This window comes from Plectropomus leopardus, chromosome 7, assembly GCF_026936395.1.
Source record: "Plectropomus leopardus strain MGB_pleo_1.0 chromosome 7, ASM2693639v1, whole genome shotgun sequence".
NCBI lineage: Eukaryota > Metazoa > Chordata > Actinopteri > Perciformes > Serranidae > Plectropomus > Plectropomus leopardus.
In genome coordinates, this window is record NC_142182.1 from 17051176 (window position 1) to 17069587 (window position 18412).

An 18412-nucleotide genomic window follows, 5' to 3' on the forward strand; every position below is an offset into this window, starting at 1 on the left:
TCTCTCCAGAACAAAAAAATCCAGTAATTTAAACTGCTAGAAACACTGAATAAAGTATTGCTTATTGCAGTGGGCTTCCTAATGCATTGGCTGACACGAAAACGCAATCGGCCATATCCCAAAGCCAGTGTTTGGTTTGACTGTTACGGCTACTTTAGAAGCATGGCAGTACAATATGTCGATCTCCATAAACTAGGACCCGCTCCAGATGTAGATAAACAGCTCATTCTAAAGTGAGGAGAACCCAGCCATTATTATCTTCAGGTGATTACACACTAAAGAAAACCTAACCTAAACCTAACCTACGTAATTTTGCGTTAAGAACTGTCTTTCCTGGTGCAATAATTTGTATGATATCATGCAAACTGTTATATGTGGATACTTTGATATGAGTGTCACAGTCATAGCTTATGATTTGTGTTTTTTGAGTCGTTGTTAATCTCAACAGGGAGGGCCTTATGTAAAATAAGTTTGATATGCAAATTGTTTAATACTCACAGCTGAATAAGGTAACTTCAGTGGTAAATATTTTATGTTTTGCTCCACTACGTCTTTTTCACAGCTAGCTAGTTATTTTTGCAAATTCTGATTTCAAGAATACAAATGTGGCCTCTTTATTAGGTACACGTGTACACTCTATTTCAATTCAGCCTGGACATGAATTAAGCTTTATAATGTTAAGAATATTCCATTTTTGGTGACACTGTCAGAGACGTGTAGATACATTTACATTCACAAGGAGGGCCGAACATTACACACACTTTTCAGTATAATGCAATCCAGCACAACGCCAGCGCAAACTATGGCCTCAATGCTAAAGCATATAATTGAATTAACACCATTATGACTGAAAGAAAAAAAAAACTAAACATAATGGCCATCATAAAAGTAGATTTAATAGAACAGTTGTATTGGACTGCATAAGATTGCACAGGTGCACCAATGTAGGTTACTGATTTTAAAGTAATAAAAATTAGTCACAGCTACAACATTACAATGTGAAACTTCAGCAATAACAGCCCAACATTTTTATATTATATGAGAACTTTTACCAAAGTACTAATACATCTGTTTGTTTACCTGAATATTGTTTTGAATGCAAGGCTTTCACTTATAATGTTGTAATGTGTGAAAAGACGTCATTCCCCAATGGGACAACCATGGCAGGTTTCTGGCTAAACTTTTCAATGGGTCATTGAATGAGAATCCAAAACAGCTGAGGCGTGCACAAGATGGAGGGTTTTCAAATTAATGTTTTCAAAGTAATGTGTTTTTACATCGCTGTATTGATAATTTTACTGAAGGAGTAGATGTATTTTCTCTATCAGTGCCTGAACTAGTTGGTGTACAACATCTGAACTTTCTTCTTCAAGAATTTTCTCTTCCAGTCTTTACATGCTACTTTTACCCTCTTTGAGAGTGCCCTAGTCTCCCTAATGTTCAACCTTCACTCTGATCCTGTCTCCACTGAGGCCCTCTCCAGTTGGCGCCGTGCTCCTGAGACACCAGCGATAATTAATCAAGTCACACAGGAATGCGGTTATTGCTGATGGAAAGTTGGCTAACAAAGAAACAGTTTGGGTCTGCATTTTCAGGCAGTCTCAATCAATCTGTCATGTTCCACAGATTTGAGAAAGTAATGAATATGAATTGATGCTCCAGAATGAATGAGTTTTCAGCCTTTATATTGGCAGAATGCCCTCAGGAGGATGTCACCTGCAATGAGCCGTTTTATAGCCCTCCTTACTCCTGCATACCAAGTAGGACCAATTGGCTGTTAGAGCCTAATGGATGTTGGTATACATTGTTGGAGGTTTTACGTCATATTGACAGGGTGATAATTACAGTATAATTAATGGTGATTAACTAAGCTCTATTACACCAGCCAAGGCACCCAGTGTTAAAACCCAAAGGCTGACACGTATGATGTTGCCTACAATGTAAGCTGGGCAGCTATAGCAAAAATACTGACCCCATTAACAATGAGCTATCCAAAGTGTAAGTTCATCCAAAAAGCACCCAAGGTGTGTTGACATCTGATTGCTGCCATGTTCAGAGTCAGTTTAAGATGCATTCTGTTCAAATGTTGAAAATGTTGAAGGTGTGAATGCATCAGTCTCTCCAAGAGGCATAGGTAATCTTTACTCCAACAGTAGTGTAAGGGAGTCTGTGGAAATATCCACTTACTTTGTCATATTCCTAATGCATGGTCCGTCTCCTCTGTCCTTGTAATAACAACAGCTACGGTTACACTAAAACTACAATGACATTAGCCATTGTTCTGTGTTTTATTAATGCTGGATTTTGGTAAAATGCTGAAATTGTCTTTATATCGACACACTAAATGAGAAAAATGAAAAGTAAAAAAAAAATAAAATTGCATTCCTCTGCCTACTCTTTTGCTTTGCAGGGCTTCTGATGCTTACCACACGTGAGCTAAAACAACCAATCAGAGCAGAGGACTCTCTAATGCAGCTGTCAATCATGTTAACCACTGCTCGTAAACTGCAGTCAAACACAAGTCACACTCGGTAGCAAACATAAATTGAAATTCTGTTACTGTATTGCCTGTTTCGCACCTCAAATATTTTCAGAAACATAATTTTGGCGCAAAACATGAGAAGGTTTGTGACCTTCTGCTATGTTGCAGACGGTTGTCCGAAGTACCAAGCAGCGCCCGCCAGCCAGACTTTTACATTCATTTGTAAAAGTCTTAATTTTACAGCTAAACAGTAGAGTAATACATGTTTCAGAAAATACATGGGGCAAATAGGCAATGCAGTGACAGGATCATGATTCATATTTGATCACCACTTACAGTCTGACCACAGTTCACAAGCCATGGTTGACATGACTGACAGTTGCATTAGAGACTCCTCTACTTTGATTGTTTTTTTTTCATTGTGCCGTGGCTGATTCCAGTGGATGCCATCAGAGGCAGTGAAGGAGGGAAATGATTTTTTCTCATAGACTATCTTATTCAGAATATAGTGACAGGGACATAAAGTGACATCAAATATGACACAAATTTGTTTTCAGAAAAGTTACCAACTGTAGCTTTAAGGAAACAAAGTAAAATGGTTCAGCCATTCTGTTCATACAATCAAATACAGCCATTGTAGCAGTAAAATGATCTCTGGTTAGGTTCACCAGTGAATCACCTGTGTGCTACGAGTGCAGTGATCTCTAACTGTGAGCTAGAGCCTGTGAGGACATTCAAACTTTTTTTTCTTTATTATAGTTAATAATAATAATAGGATTAATTGTGTTAGGTGAAGGTTAGCTAAATCTAGTTAAACTGTTATTATTGAACTTAACTGCTTGAGTGTAGAGGTTCTCCTTTTTTTTTTGTCAAATACCAAACAACTTCGTGTGCATGCCCTCCTCCTTCACAGGAGGATGGCTAACTCTGATTTGCATGTAAAAATGGGAAAACAAAGGCAGATTGTAATCAGATTTGCAATCTGGCTAACAGCATAATGCTATTTATGTAAATGAAAGTGTCTTAAATCTCATCTAGGTTTTACCAAGACAAGAGACACTTGCAATGACAAGTAGAAATGGACTCAATGACAGACATTTTCTTGTAATAACTTCTGCCTTTCTAAATGTTTAGGTTGCTGCAATTAATCTTAAGGGGGACATGCGGCCTGAGGACACAATGCTGAGGTTTATATCACTGCAGCCTAATGCTAAATGACTCCACAGGGAGTCATAACAAACATGGTGAGCCCCGTCAAGCTCTGATGAACACATGAAATGGGTTTCATAACCTGGCTTTAGGGTTTGGAGGGATTTATGCTCACAGATATACATAAAGTCATAAAGTCGCATACACACACACACACGCACACACACACACATTGGAAGCTGGTTGAACATGCAAACTGAGTTGCTCGCTGCTTTAATACTCATTAAGTTCTCATGTTTATACCCTTTAGGCTACACATTGTATGCACACGACAGATTTGACATGTGAGATGTGGCCAAGATTATCATCAAACATCATTGTCACATTGTGATTTACTATACAACAGAGTGACACAAATTCATATTAAAAGAGCTGTATCAATCATTTTGAAGTGGCATAAGATATTTTACTCTGACCGAAGCCAGACTTTCAGTTTTTGAGGTTTTGGTGTAGGGGGTCACATAAACACCAGCTTGCAGGGTTGTATTTTGATGATGCATATTCCGCAAATGTTCTGTCTGGCAATGCGATCTAAAATACGGCACTTTTACTTGAGTAAAAGAGCTTAAAAGGCACATTGTACATCAATCTGGCCTTCAGTCTCTTTGTAATAAGATAGAGATGGCTGATGATAGAGCTAACAGCTAAAAACAGCTGTGACAAAGCCACACACACACACGCACGCACGCAGGCATGCACGCACACACGCAGGCACGCACACACACAGGCACGCACGCAGGCACGCACGCACACACACACACACCTGTTACTGAAAAAGAGTGAGTGATAAGAGCTTCATTATGAGGGCTCACAATAAATAAAAGGTCAGTGTGGAAAGGCAGTTATTCTACCTGAATAGATAAAATAAATATTGATGAGGCTTTCTACTTCTGCAGTATTTCAGATATGACCACAAATGGACAGTTTTTTGCATCACCCATCTCATCCAGTCAACAAGTTAGAAATAATAAAATTCGAGTGCAAATAACTGTTTCTCTCTCTTAATGCCAAACCAGTAATTTGAAAACCCTCCATCTTGTGCACGCCTCAGCTGTTTTGGATTCTCATTCAATGACCCATTGAAAAGTTTAGCCAGAAACCTGCCATGGTTGTCCCATTGGGGAATGACGTCTTTTCATTAATACAAGTTAGCTGTCTTCCTAAAATATCTGTGCAGCATTAAAATGAGCCAGTGGGCCTGTTGCTGGGTTCTACAGTGGCCCATTTCCATGCAGCTACCGCTGGGTCATTAAATATGGATCCTCTCCCCTGAGAGTGTCACACAACTACAGGAACTTGTGGGAGAGAAGAAAACAGGAGGAAGAAAGAAAAAGAGCAATGGCTGGATGCAAGAAAACTGCAACAAGGCAAAAATATTTAATCCTGAATATTCTCTGGCAACATTTTGATTCCAAATTTACTATATAATTTACAATATACTATATTGTTATTTTTGTTGTGATCATGGCAGCTTATTCCTCTGATTTTTCTCTCAGTTATGATCTAACATCATCTGTAGTGATGCACAGGTCAGGTGAGCGGCGTTCAGCCTGTCTGTCCTGTGTGTGTGTGTGTGTGCATGTGTGTTTGAGAGAGACTGAAAGAGAGGTAGGGAAGAAGGTGGAAAGTCCACTACAGTACGCAATGTCTCTGTGAGTTATCAGTAACTTAATCTTATTAAAGGCCTGTCAAGGCTACAATGAATAGGCCTATCAAAAAACATGTATTGTGTTTTTCTGTCCCACTACTTACTTTTCATTATAGTGATAATGGGTGCAATCATGTGACAATAAAATTTGACATTTGTATTGTTCTACACTGTCACAGCAACACTGAATTGTGCATTAATAAAAAAAATTAAAAAGCAGATATATAAAAGCGACAAAAAAGTTACTTTTATTTGTCACTAATTCCGAGTTGTAACGGTAACTAATTCCGAATTTTCAGTAACTTGCAGTAACACTGATCAGTGATGACTAAAAATGACAGTCACACCTGTATCTTCTTCACACCGACAGCCTCAGGATGTGACATGAAGGACCCTGAAGCTGTCAGATTCTAGGCCAAATGATGTAGGTCATGCCCCTAATGCCCTCCTACACGGCTGTAATATCACTAACCTCATCGCTCAGCATGACCTCAATTTCATACAGGGTGTGGTTGTGTGAGAGACAATGCCAGCTGTAGTTTTGTTGTTGTGATGCTTCTTCTGGCAAAATTTGTCTTTTATCTTGTTGATTTTATTTAAAATGTTCTTGCAAATCTCCTGTGGTTGGGAACACACAGATCAAATCTCATATTGCAATGTCCGGTTAAGTATCTATTTTAAATGTCTCCTCCACTTAACCAGACACTTTGCAGACACACAACAGCTATAAGCATTGTAACTGTATCACAAGTTTGTGGAAAGCTGTCATTGAAGGAGAGAGGCATTGTAACTTATTATAACAGATATAATCAGACTGTAAGTTAAATAATAAGCACAATACATAACAATTTACAGTAAAAATTTAAATTCTGTATGGTGCAATTACTAATCCCAGTAACATTTGGCTTGTTTCCTGTTTTTCTTGGGAGTTTGATAGAAGTTTGATCTCTCTGTGTTGTCACCAGGACTAACGTTAAGCTACCTTAAGATTACTGTCACCAGTTCAGTATCCGACCAAATGTCTCCCCTTCTGTTCCTGAGTTATGACGTCGTGGCCAGGGACATTATGATGTGATAGGAAAGTTTACCTTTGACCTTTTGAATATGAAATTCCATCATTTCACTATTTTTTCCTTATTGAATATTTATGTGCATATAAATATAAATTCTTAAGGTTTGGCCAAAACATGTTTTGTGAAGTCACCACCAAAATGAGGTCCTCCTTGAGTTCAAGTGGACATTTGTGCCAAATTTGAAGGTATTCCCTGAAGACATTCTATAAATATTACATTAACACTAATGAGAGAGATGGGCCTTGACCTTTGACCACCAAAACCTTATCAGTTAATCCTTGAGTCCAAGTGGATGTTTGTGTCAAATTTGAAGAAATTCCCTAAAGGCACTTTTGAGATATTATGTTCACCAGAATGGGAGGGACGGAAAGACAAACAGACAGACGAATAACTAAAAAACATAATGCCACTTCTGCCATTTCTCCTACACTTATGAATATTGGAATAACCGATTGCATTAACCATGATATTTTTTTCAATTATTGTCAGTAAGGTGTATATGACAGCAGCAGGTTTGTTTGCTAGTTAGTCTTTTAGAGCCACATGGACGAATGAACCTTTTTCTTCTACTCGCATCAAACAGGCAACACCAAAGGATATCAATAAGAAACTGGAATCACAAAAGCCGTTTGTGTGTACGTGTGTGTGTACGTGTGTGTGTGTGTACTGGCTCGTGAACATGGATTCTACGTGCCCGAAGTTCCTGTTGCTCCCATGTGAGTCTACTAAAACTACCACCTTGCCTCATCAAAGTCAAAACACACACGACAGTCAATTAATTCAGTCGACTCCATTTGATCCATTTCCAATGCAGAGACCTAACCCACAGAGCGCTCCACGGAGCTGCTGATAATGAGTTGGAAACGCAAGGCTTTGTCTTTGAGACAACACTTCTAATGTGAGTAAAAGTCTGTGAAAGTATGATACACGTAATTTGCCAAGTTTTCTGTCTCAGGACTATAAAAATACACCAGCATGCTGCTAGTTTTAAAGTGCCTCTAGCAATGATCAATGACTCCTGTATGTCATTATTGTGTAGTCTCGTAAGGTTCCTGACACTGAATTGATCTCTGACTTGTTGGGAAGGTGTGTTAGAGTTAATCTTCAATGTGTAATGGGTTAACTTCCAATATGGTATCCAATATAGTAACTTTACAAAGCTTCATAATTACCAGTTCCAACTTAAGTATTCTGACTCACTACACCAACAAACACCATTCTTTTAATACAATACAATGTGCATCAGTTGCTACAAACCTCATCATCACCATGACTCATTTAAATGCCATTGTAAACACAGTTTATCATCAGAAGCCAATCACTGTCAACAATCCGTGACTGCAGGGTATCTGACAAGCCAGCTAAAAAACAATCTCACACAATCAGGCAACATTTAACCACAACACACAGAAAGAGCTTAATAAGGTTCCGAGTCAGCCTTTGATCTGTCACTCATCTCATCATGTACGCTGTGTTGCAGTAGGCGTGAATGACGGCTACATCCTCAGCCTCATTTCACAACACTGAGGTCTAATCAACACAGAACAAAAGAGAGCCAAACAACACAGCCTCAGTGCTAAAAACAGCAACAGCATTTGACTGTAGCGGGTGTGAGCGTTTTGTATCCGACCACTGATATGGAATCATTCTGTTTTTGTTCTAACACGGAGGCAACTGACAGCAAATGCTGCAGATGATCGCCGCGCCGGCCTTAGAGGGAAACAAATTTTAAAAGGGAGCTATCAGGTCTACTGTTGCTTCATGTCCTATCAGTGTGTTTGAGAGAAAGTGAGGGGGAATAAATAAGGCTGGTCTTGCAAACTGTAAGGAAGAGATTAATTAATTTGGAAAGAAAGTAATCAGCGAAAGAACTTGTCTATAAAGAATTTCATAGTGGAAAAACAGCACCCTGATGAGTAGCAGTAATGAGGTCCAAGGCTTCACTAATGCCAGTGATCCACCTGGGTATCTGTCAGACTGTGAGCCCACTGCCCAAGGTCTGACTTTGATTGGATTCAAGACATGTAGCTACTCTGTCTGGTATGCAAATCTGTTTTTTGAAGTTTTGTTTCACTTTAAAATCACCACAAGATGCGTAATTAGCAGTTTTGTCCTTCTACCAGTAGCCTAGCAATTTGTTTAATCCTGAACTGTGAAAAGAACCGTTTTATTGGGGGCTGCCTACTGGACTATTTGTTGGCAAAGAGCAGTAACTTCCTAAAGTCTCTGCTGGTTGCCTGGAAACACTGTGATGTCAAGACTTCACATAGTTACTGCTCCCAACGGGTGTACAACAAAGCAGGTTCAAACAAGCCAGGCTTTTTTTGCCTTAGGTGGCCAAAAAACCCAGAGTTCCAGTCAGAGATAACATGAAGGTGGCAGTCAACTTGCTCTGTAGCAGGCTTTCTTCTTCAGGCTCTCTGCAGGTTCTCATTAAATGAGTCAAAAGACCCATTCAGTGTGTCATCTGACTCCTAACATTGATTGGTCTTGTGCAGCCTAGTTCCAGAATATTAAGAATATTAAAAAAAAACTTTACAGCAAAAAAGTTGCTTCAATTTAGGTGAGAGAGGAATATTGGCAGAAAATTACTAATCACTTGATTCACAAGTTAATAATATACCAGCTTTTGTAGGATGAGCCTGTACCCCAGAGGTACCCCACAGTAAGGCCCCCTTGGATCCGACATGGCTTTAACATGTCGAGGCATGGACTCAAGACCTCTGGAGGGTGTCCTGTGGTTTCTGGCACCAGGGCCTCGATTGCAGATCTGCGGGTTGTGAGGTGGGGTACCAGTCAGTGGATATAATGTTTTGGCTGAACAGTGTTTGGTGATGCTATTTCCAAAGGAGTTGATTGGCAAAAGGCCATTTTAGATGATTACGAGCCAAAACTCTGGTCTAAATGATTAGCCATAAGGCATAAGTTACCATGGAGATAAAGCCAGGTAAAACAGAGGGCCATCTTCATGTCACGGAAAACGTAAACTGTAGGCTTAACATAACTCACTAACCCAATATTCTCTCTTTGTGATACACCTCTCTGATAATGTGCATGAAATATAAACCATAACATTTTGAGACCTTCTTATGGCAGAAATTATACAATAGTATGGTAAAGATACAGTGACAGCTATTTGCATTGAAATCCCAAACCAACCAAAGTCAGCTGCATGAGGGTGGAAGAAAGTCAAGGGATGATACATACAATTGGATGACATATGAGGTACTGTCAAACAGTATGATAATGACTAGGCAGCTGATAATGGATGGAATCTGTTCAAACTACACAAGACTTTACAGAACCTCCATGTCTGCAGACGACATTGGGATATACTGAGAACAAAACTTCAGCTTCAAAAGAGCGATATTTTTCTTGGACGGGTAAGGTGTCTGTAAAGCCTCTCTCACACATAGTTCCCAGTAAATTACTGAGTTAACCTTTGAGGCACTGATGGAGATTTTAACTATTCACACATGCACTACGTATAAAAACATTTCTGTGTTGCCCCTTTTCTTCCACAACAATGCCTGAATAGAAAACAACCACCAAGGAACAGTCCAGCAGATGGGATGCAATATTACTGCTTTCATTCAACATTTTACCTGAAATGTTACAAGCTCTTGTGGTCTCTGCTCCCATTCACACAAGAACTCATGCAGAAAATATTGCTAATCATTTCCAGTATAAGACCACAAGTGTGAAAAGGGCTCAAAAGGGGCAGTGAAGTAAAGATAACTTGAGGTAAGAGATGAACAAAGTGCTGTGACATGCGATGGGTGGAGATGTAAGACCCATTTTTCTACATCTGTATAAGATTGATTGTGACAGCCTTGTAGACACACACTTGACACTGTACAGACAGTCATAAATGAGCGGCAGTCAGAGCCACCTTTACAAATGATTGATAAAGGCAGTAGCTTTTCTTCTTCTGCTCTGCCATTTGATGTTGGCATTACTAATTTATGTGAGTCTGATGTTTGGCCACCCGATACTGCAACACAGAAATACTACACAAGACACTACTGTATGTCACTGGCAAATCAACTGGTAGCAATACAACATCAGAGTCATGAATTTCCACCAATGTCTCAACATAAAATCAAGTACTTACTAATCTGAAACCTCAGTATTGTCATTAAGTCATATTTCCAGAAAATGGTACAGTATAATTCAAACCAGCAGTTAAGTGGTTTCAGCGGTTTTATAACCATGATTTTCCTTATCATAGAGAATGAATAGGCCGACCCATATTAAATTAATATGTGGGAAGCATAAAGAACACTATATCTCTCTCCCTCTACTTGAGAGAGGAATATATGAGGCTCTCTAGTTAAAATGACTATGCTGAATAAGACAGTATGCTGCATTAGCGCATTACAAGATGGTTGTTATAGGTGAAAGGGTTCCCATATTTAGGGCTTGAGAGTGTCCACGTTGTTAAACAACTGAAAATATATTTGGGGATAGTTGTGTTGGTCATGTGAGCAGTGGTGCCCCAAGAATTTTTCATAGGGGTGGCTGAAAATCTTGGGGTGTCACACCAAAACCAAAAGTCATCACTGAAATGCAGAAATTTGATTTACGCTGTTGTAGTATGTAGAGTACTTGTAAAAAAACATGTCAATATGGAGAGTTAAGAAACTGCGAAGTGATATACTTTGCTTCATTTACAGTGAATTGCTATGTAGAATCTGATGTGCAAGGACTACTGGTGCTCTTATCATTTTGAGATCCACAACCAACCTGTTTTTAAGTGTTATGTATCTGTATGTTAGTTTAATGGATTGTGCTTTGAATAGGCTTTATCCTTTTCCTTAAAAAGACAAATATAAAGCTTTAATTTGGAGGACTAGATTGATTGTCAGAAACAAAACATTTAGGAAAACGTCTTCTGAAGTTAACATGTTCCTTATCTTTTTAAACTGAATAAACAGTAAAGATATCCAAACTTTTGAGCATGATAGAGGGATTTGAAAAAATATTCAAAGTCTACACATCCACATGTCCATAAACCTGGAAAACCAAGACTGTCTTTGTTAAAATAAACTATTTTGTCCATGTGTGAAAGCCTCCCACAAAAAGCTTCATTTCACTTGCTAGTAATTTCTGTTGTGTTCATGCATTGCTAGAACATCAATAGCTGGTGCTTGTGGTTTTAATGTTTGAATCAGAAAAAGAGGAGACAAAAATAGTAAAACAAAGATAGGCAAACATTAGCACTCTTATTCTCAATTAAAGCTCCTCAGTTACATTTGAAATATAAGGTTGTGCAGAACACCTGCTCTGCCTTTCATCAGCGCCAGAATTATTCATGAAAAGTTGTATTTGCTCCCAGTGTGCTGACAAGAGACATATATGAAACAGTTGGTACAGTTCCTTCACTCTGCGGCTGAAGATGAACCCTCAGTGGTGTCTGAGTAAACAGACACGGTCTGAGGTAACAAATGCTAAGCCAAAATCAAACAAGGGCACAGGAGAGAGGATGGCTGGGCAAATGAAATACAGTTTGAATATTTATGAAATTGAACTGCATGAACAAGTGAAGCAGCAAATACAAGAGTACTAATCTTTGTACAGTTGCCCAGTCTGAATAATAAACTGTACGCACATAATTAAACAACATCTGACAGTTGTTCCTGTAGCTCTCACTGTACGTTGAAGCTAATGAAGTCCAAGCTCTTCTGCCACTTCTGCCTGTTTGTAAGTGTGTAACTACAATTCAGAAAGTTCATGTTGAAATGAAAGAGGCAATATTGGCTAATTAAGCTTCACAAGGCTGCAGTGTTCTCTCCTGATAATGACTAGCTCCTTAAGTGCATGCGCGTGCAGACGCACACACACACACACACACACACACGCACATGCACAGAGAGTCCAAACACATCCCCTCGCTACATCAGAGAGGAGGAAGCAATTATTGTAACTCCGGACAATGGACTATTACCATTGATTTTAGGATTGCTCTGTAATTCTTCAAAAAAAAAAGGAAAAAAAAAAGTTAGGTATTTTTGGCAGCAATCAGCCATGCAATGATAAAAGACCAGCAGATACACATCAGAGTGAAGCAAAATGAGGTAATTGAAGTGATTTCAGTGCATCTGATCCTCTCACTGTGAGACTGAAGAGGAACGACGACCCGGTGAGAAAGCCAAGTCATCCGCTGTCATTGTCAGAAATGATACCGTACATTACAGGAGAGTAATTACACTGAGATCAAAGAACATCTTATCTGTTATCTGCTTGACTGCATGATCAATTGTCTGTGTGGTGAAATATTGATCCTGTGCTCTGGCAAGACCCTGACTTTATGGGCCTGTCAGGTGTTTTTAGTGTGGTTCTAAGGATGGCAATGTCTGTTGGTTCAACACTTTGGTCCACACAGGCATGTTTCAACAAAAACTGGATGGGCTGCCATGTCATTTTATATGGTAATTCATGTTTCCCAGAGGATTAATTCAACTCTATATCTATCAGTGCAACCAGCTTGTTGACATACAGTATGTGATTGTTATTGAAATATCTTCACAACTATATATAACTATACAATTTTTTAACTGTTTTACTGAGTAATAATTCTTGTTGTCAATTTTCATTAATTATTAACATTCCTAGACAGAACACATATTTACATAATGTTTGTATCCATGTTTTCGTGCATAATGCTGGTGCTTACAGGTATTTCCGTGTGTGATGGCACGAGGTGTGGGCAGCAATTAAAAGTATCTGGGCAGGTTTCTATCGCTGCTTACTGCCTGGAGACTGTCTGCCTACCCTTACTGCTGAATAATGTAACAAGTGGTGAGTGGTGTGGGTGGTAGAGAGGGATGGCCTCTCCTCAAAATAGACTCCAGTGCAAAAGCAGAAGACTTCAGAGACAAGAAATACAGTAGCACACACGTAGTTATGAAACAGTTCTGTCAGCAACAGCAGTCTGCAGTCATGTGTAAAAGCACTGCAGTTTGGGAGGAATCATAGGTGTTAGGAGTACTGGAACAAGATATCTCAAGAGACCATCCTGGTTAAGTCAAGGTCAAGTTTAAAAAAAAAAAGCTGTTTTATAAGAGAGACATGGGTGAAGGGAGCTATTAAAGGAAAGTGTGTTGAATGTGTGTGTTGATGTTCTGGTTCATCTCTGGAGTGAGCAAAGCAGGTGAAGCATATAACAGGCGTGCAAACAGCAGCCAGCTCTGACACTGGAGTGGCCACTTCCCCACATTATCTCTCTCTGTCAGTGTGTGTGTGTGCGTGTGTGTTTGCAACCTGAGCACAGAGCGTCCTCGCTTTTCAACAGGGGGAGTGAGTCGACTCCAACTTTCTCTGGGCAGGCGGGCAGGCGTTCAGCACTTTGCGAGGATGGACAGCGGGATAAAAGGAGCTGAATTCCAGAGGAATTTCATAAAAAAATGAAAAGCATGGAGAACCATTAAGGGTGGCGTGTGGTAAAAAGAAATTCGCGGGGCACGTTTTCTGTGCGTGTACTCGGCGGCATGTCTCTCCACTCTGTGAAGCAGCAGCGGATCTATTTTTAGAAACATTGTTGCGGTAGAGGAATCAATCAAACTGGCGCTAAAACACTGTTTTCGTGACAATCTGCTGCTTTTACTGCTGCAATCTTATCAGACTCTTATCTGCGCTTGCCGGGTCATGGGGACAGGACGTTGCATTTCTATCTATCTTATCTCAGCTGATGCCAAATGATGCCTTTTCCTCTCATGCTCTCCAGGAACGGGTGGACTGCAAACTTTTGCACCATGGAATCAACTGCACTTTATGGCAACAGCAATGCTTTCGAGACCTCGTGTAGTTTGTGTCTTTTCCCAGTCTTAGAATTTATAAAGAACATTAAAATTTGGGGATGTGAATGAGAATTATTTAATTATAAATGAGAAAAACATTGGGAAACATATTGTTTTCTTATCCACTTTACTTCTATCAAGTGTGAGCACTATTTTTTATTCGCTGGCTCCTATGGGAATTAAGCACTCGTCCCGCTGTATGCTCCTCAGGAGAAAAATGGCGGAGTCTGAGAGCATAGAGGTAAGTGTGACAGACACCTTTGATTTTAAGAAGTACAAATTAGATTGCTGTCAGAGTCCTGAATGCATCCTGCAGCATGTGTTGCTACCTTTGGCAGAAGTTGCAGCTCGAGCAAAATGCGGATAGGATGCTGTCCGGATAGTGAGACAGCAGTTAGGCTTTCTGCAGGGATGTTTAGCGCCCAGATAAAACAGGCATTTTATGCAAAGCAGGCGTCAGGCAAGTATTTCCAACACTGAACATCCCCTTGCTGATCCTATTTTCTTTTTTAAGCTTGTAGCTCCCAATGAGAGTAGCTCCCAATGTGTTTTGCAGGGTATTCAGTGTGAGGAACGATGTGATTTTACTTTTATTTTACCAGAACAGCGACGGGATGTTCTGTCTCTTCCTCAATCGTTCACGGATAGTGAGCACTCAAGCAGCATCTTTTTAAAAAAACAAATCGTACTATTTTTTTGATACCTTTGCGCAGAAAGACCCAGTTCTAATAAGGGAAATGCTATGAGTTTGATGAGGCTGAACGGGACAGAGGATGCTGCCGCTTCGCTGCGCGCAGAGCAGAAATACTTGCGCTGTCCAAGGTACTGCAGCACCTTGCAGGGGAAACGCCGGGACTTGATGAGTGGAGCAGTTTTTGAGGGAAGTAGGGTAAGCTAAAGGCGTGATGTGTCTGCGACCTGCAAGTCTGCATTATTGTGGGGTTCTGAATGGGGATCCCCAGGATGCAGAAAAATAGTCTGCAGCACTCCCCAAAAATCGAATGCATTTTCCCAAATACACAATATGTTAACAAAAAATCATCCACTGTGGGTTTTTTTCTGTGCCATGAATTTAGAGAAGCACAATATGAGCCAAATGTTTCATTAAGTGCTGTGCCACATCTGTGTTCACAATGTGACTGAATGCTGAAGGAGCAGTGCTGGTAAGCGATTCTTAAAAGCACCCCGTGAAGTTGAAGACTGCCTCATGATGCCACCTTTACCCTTTGAAACCGGAGCAAATTGGCTGACTTTTAAAAAAAAAAATAAAAAAAAAAAAAAAAAAGAACTATATCTTTATCCTATCTATCGATCTATGTATCTATCTACCTATCTAGATAGATTGATGTTATAACATTATTTCAATTATAAATATAGTTTCTGGACATTTTATCCTACTTTTTGAATACTTTTCATACAATCCTCCTATCTTTTTTTTCTTTTAATTTGTGGGATATTTCTTGCCAAGTTGGACCTCATTTTTACCCATGTTTTTCGAAAAAAATATAACAGATTTGCTCAGGTTTCGAAGGGTCAAATAGACTGTTAAAGGTGTCTGAACACAAGACAAGAAAACTGATGTTGATCCAGGTTTCAAAGGGGTTAAGTTTTCAGTTTTCATTAAAAAAAAGTTGCCTCAAAGCAAGCTTATTCATGGGAAATGCCATGCTCAAAGTCTCAACATTTTATCAGTGCCCTTGCATCTAAAGGCAGCAGGCGCCAAGAGGACACTGGATGGATCTCTGCTTTCCACTTCTCGCTGCTGCTTTGGAATATTTGTTCTCAGAGGCACCTAAGTGGCGTAATGGCAGAGGACCAAAGTGATTCTCTTTCCTGATCTCTTTTGACCTTCTCACAGTAAAAAGCCCCTTAGTAGTCCATTATAGCCTTTAAGTCATCTATACCTTTCTCTAAACATGCACTGAAACACTCATTTCCACTTTGCCCCACTAATCCACCTACTGATGCTACCCCTGACTTTCAGCAGGAACACAAACAGGGGTCATCTTCAACAGTCAAACAGGTACAAAGTGACTGTGTGTCCCCTCATACCATAAGTGCCAATTGACTGTCCTTCTCAAATAACAATTCTCACCTCTATGTATGGACAAAGATCCAGTCTGAAACACAACCCCAAATGTGTTTATCTGTCTGGGAGGTCAGAGGCAAGGACGTGTGCCACCCTCTCCTTCCTGTTTTAGGAGCTCTCAGTTACACTCACTGCAGCTGCTCTCCTCTGACCGTACTGCACCTCAAGTCTTCTTTAATCTTTCCATTAATGACGGCCCGCAGTGATTTCTTTTTTTTCTGCATTGCAACTTTTAGAAAGTCCCTGATCGATTCAGTATTAATCTTGGCAGCCTTAATCACCCCTTCTGTGGCCCTGTCTTGTAATTATTGACTCTTTGAGTGTTGGCTCAGAGCCAGATGTTTGTCAAATCCTGTTTTTTTTTTTGTTTTTTTTTGCTGCTGCTGTTATTTATTTTTAGAAGGTGCCAAGTTTTCATCCGCAGTCTTTACACCTGGGAGCATATGCATATCATAACCAAGCTTTGGGTAACTTTAGGTCAGTTGCTGGGTGGAAACACGTTTGGTATTTCAGTTTATAAAAATGAAGTAATACATCTGTATTAAACACATCCTCAGGCAGTTACAGTAAAGCCTCCTTGACGATCCATATCATTAAAATGTGAGGATATCGTTAACAGAAATAGTAGGTTAATATGTTGCTGTACTGATGTGCCCCCTCTTCACATCAGCATTTTGGCTTAAAGGATTAAGAGAAGTTCAACAGTTGGTCTTCTCTTTTTAATTACAAATTCCGCACATTGCCTGTGATATTTTATATAACAAACAATCAAAAACTCTATTAACATTAGCAGGCAGACACACTGATGTTTTCAAATGTTCTCAAGCTGCCTGCTGTAATGAAATACTTGTACAGCAATAGTTTGTTATTTGGGTGAGATGAAAAATTGACTTTAAATAAAAAATATTTTGTCAGCATTCTCCATGAAACTGTATTTGGTTAGTTAAAAGCAAAAATGTTAAGGTCATCTAACTTGTATTAGAGTGACAGCGGTTGTGATCAATAGGAGATATTTGAGCTGAACTAAAGTAAGTCATTTATATTATATGAAATTAAAAATATGTTTGCCAGCTACATATTTTACGTGTCCTTGTGTTTGTTGAAGTAAAACATCAAATTTGAGTTCAGTTAATTAAAACATTAGATTTTCATCTGATGTATATTTTAATAGTTAGGATTGACATCAGGTTCCATACAAATGAACTGGTTCTACCTGACAAGTTTTTGCTATTTCCTTTTTCACAAACATAGTACTTTTAAGCTTTTGTTTCTCAGAACTGTATTTTCTTTTCAAACAAAGCTTTTGCTTCAACACTAATATGTGTACAACTCAACTTCAGATCCTTTAAGAGCAGGGTGCAGCACTCAAATTATTATTACTTAATTATTGCTTTTATAGCCCAGTCGAGAGCATTTTAGTATTTCCAAATTTAGCTTTGATAATTTTTGGATGTTGCAGCTGTAGTCAGTGAACTCACACTTGAAGGCTAACTGGGCAGCAATGAAATAAGCCGTCAAGTCAGCACGTTCTCTTCCAGAGTCGTCACATATTGCCACTTTCTGGTGCACTTTTGCGTCTAGATATTATGCTCGAGGTGTCCTTCTGCATCTGCTGTTGACATTCTGGGATGTTGCTACCATGATATCAACAAATGATTACATTGCTAGTGGTTATATTTCGGGGAAAAAAAGCACATGGCAACCAATGCCGAAATGTCAACAAAAGCACATGCTGGCAGGATGTTTAGGATTAGACAAAAAAAGCACATGGTAAGGTGCAGATAAAGTTGCATTTCAGAAAGTGCAGGTTTTGTTTAAGAGTAGGCTGGTCAATTTCAAGACACAAGAGTCTACAGTCAACTAGCAGCTCCGTAAATAGGGACAGCAGTGCATTGAACCAAATGCTAACATCAGCATGCTAACATGCTAACAATGGCAATAGTAACTTGCTGGGGTCAAGCCTATGTTCTCAGAGTCCTATTTCTCTTGATATTAACTATAACAGAGTGGTACAGGCTAAATTCACAGTTCAATTGCAAAATCACAAAGGGAGATGGATGTTTCAAATGCAGTTTGAGTAGAAAAAATCTGTTCACTGATATCAATGTCTAA

General features: G+C 39.4%; 1 protein-coding gene across 1 annotated transcript in view; it reads left to right on the forward strand.

The window, feature by feature from the left end:
• The first annotated feature begins 13682 nt into the window (after positions 1 to 13682).
• Positions 13683 to 18412, forward strand: part of prmt8a (protein arginine methyltransferase 8a) — a 30462-nt gene continuing 25732 nt past the window's right edge. The window contains exon 1 of the mRNA XM_042496551.2: positions 13683 to 14452. Coding sequence (XP_042352485.1) covers positions 14384 to 14452 — 69 coding nt within the window. The 5' untranslated portion in view covers positions 13683 to 14383. The remainder of the gene's footprint in view (positions 14453 to 18412) is intronic.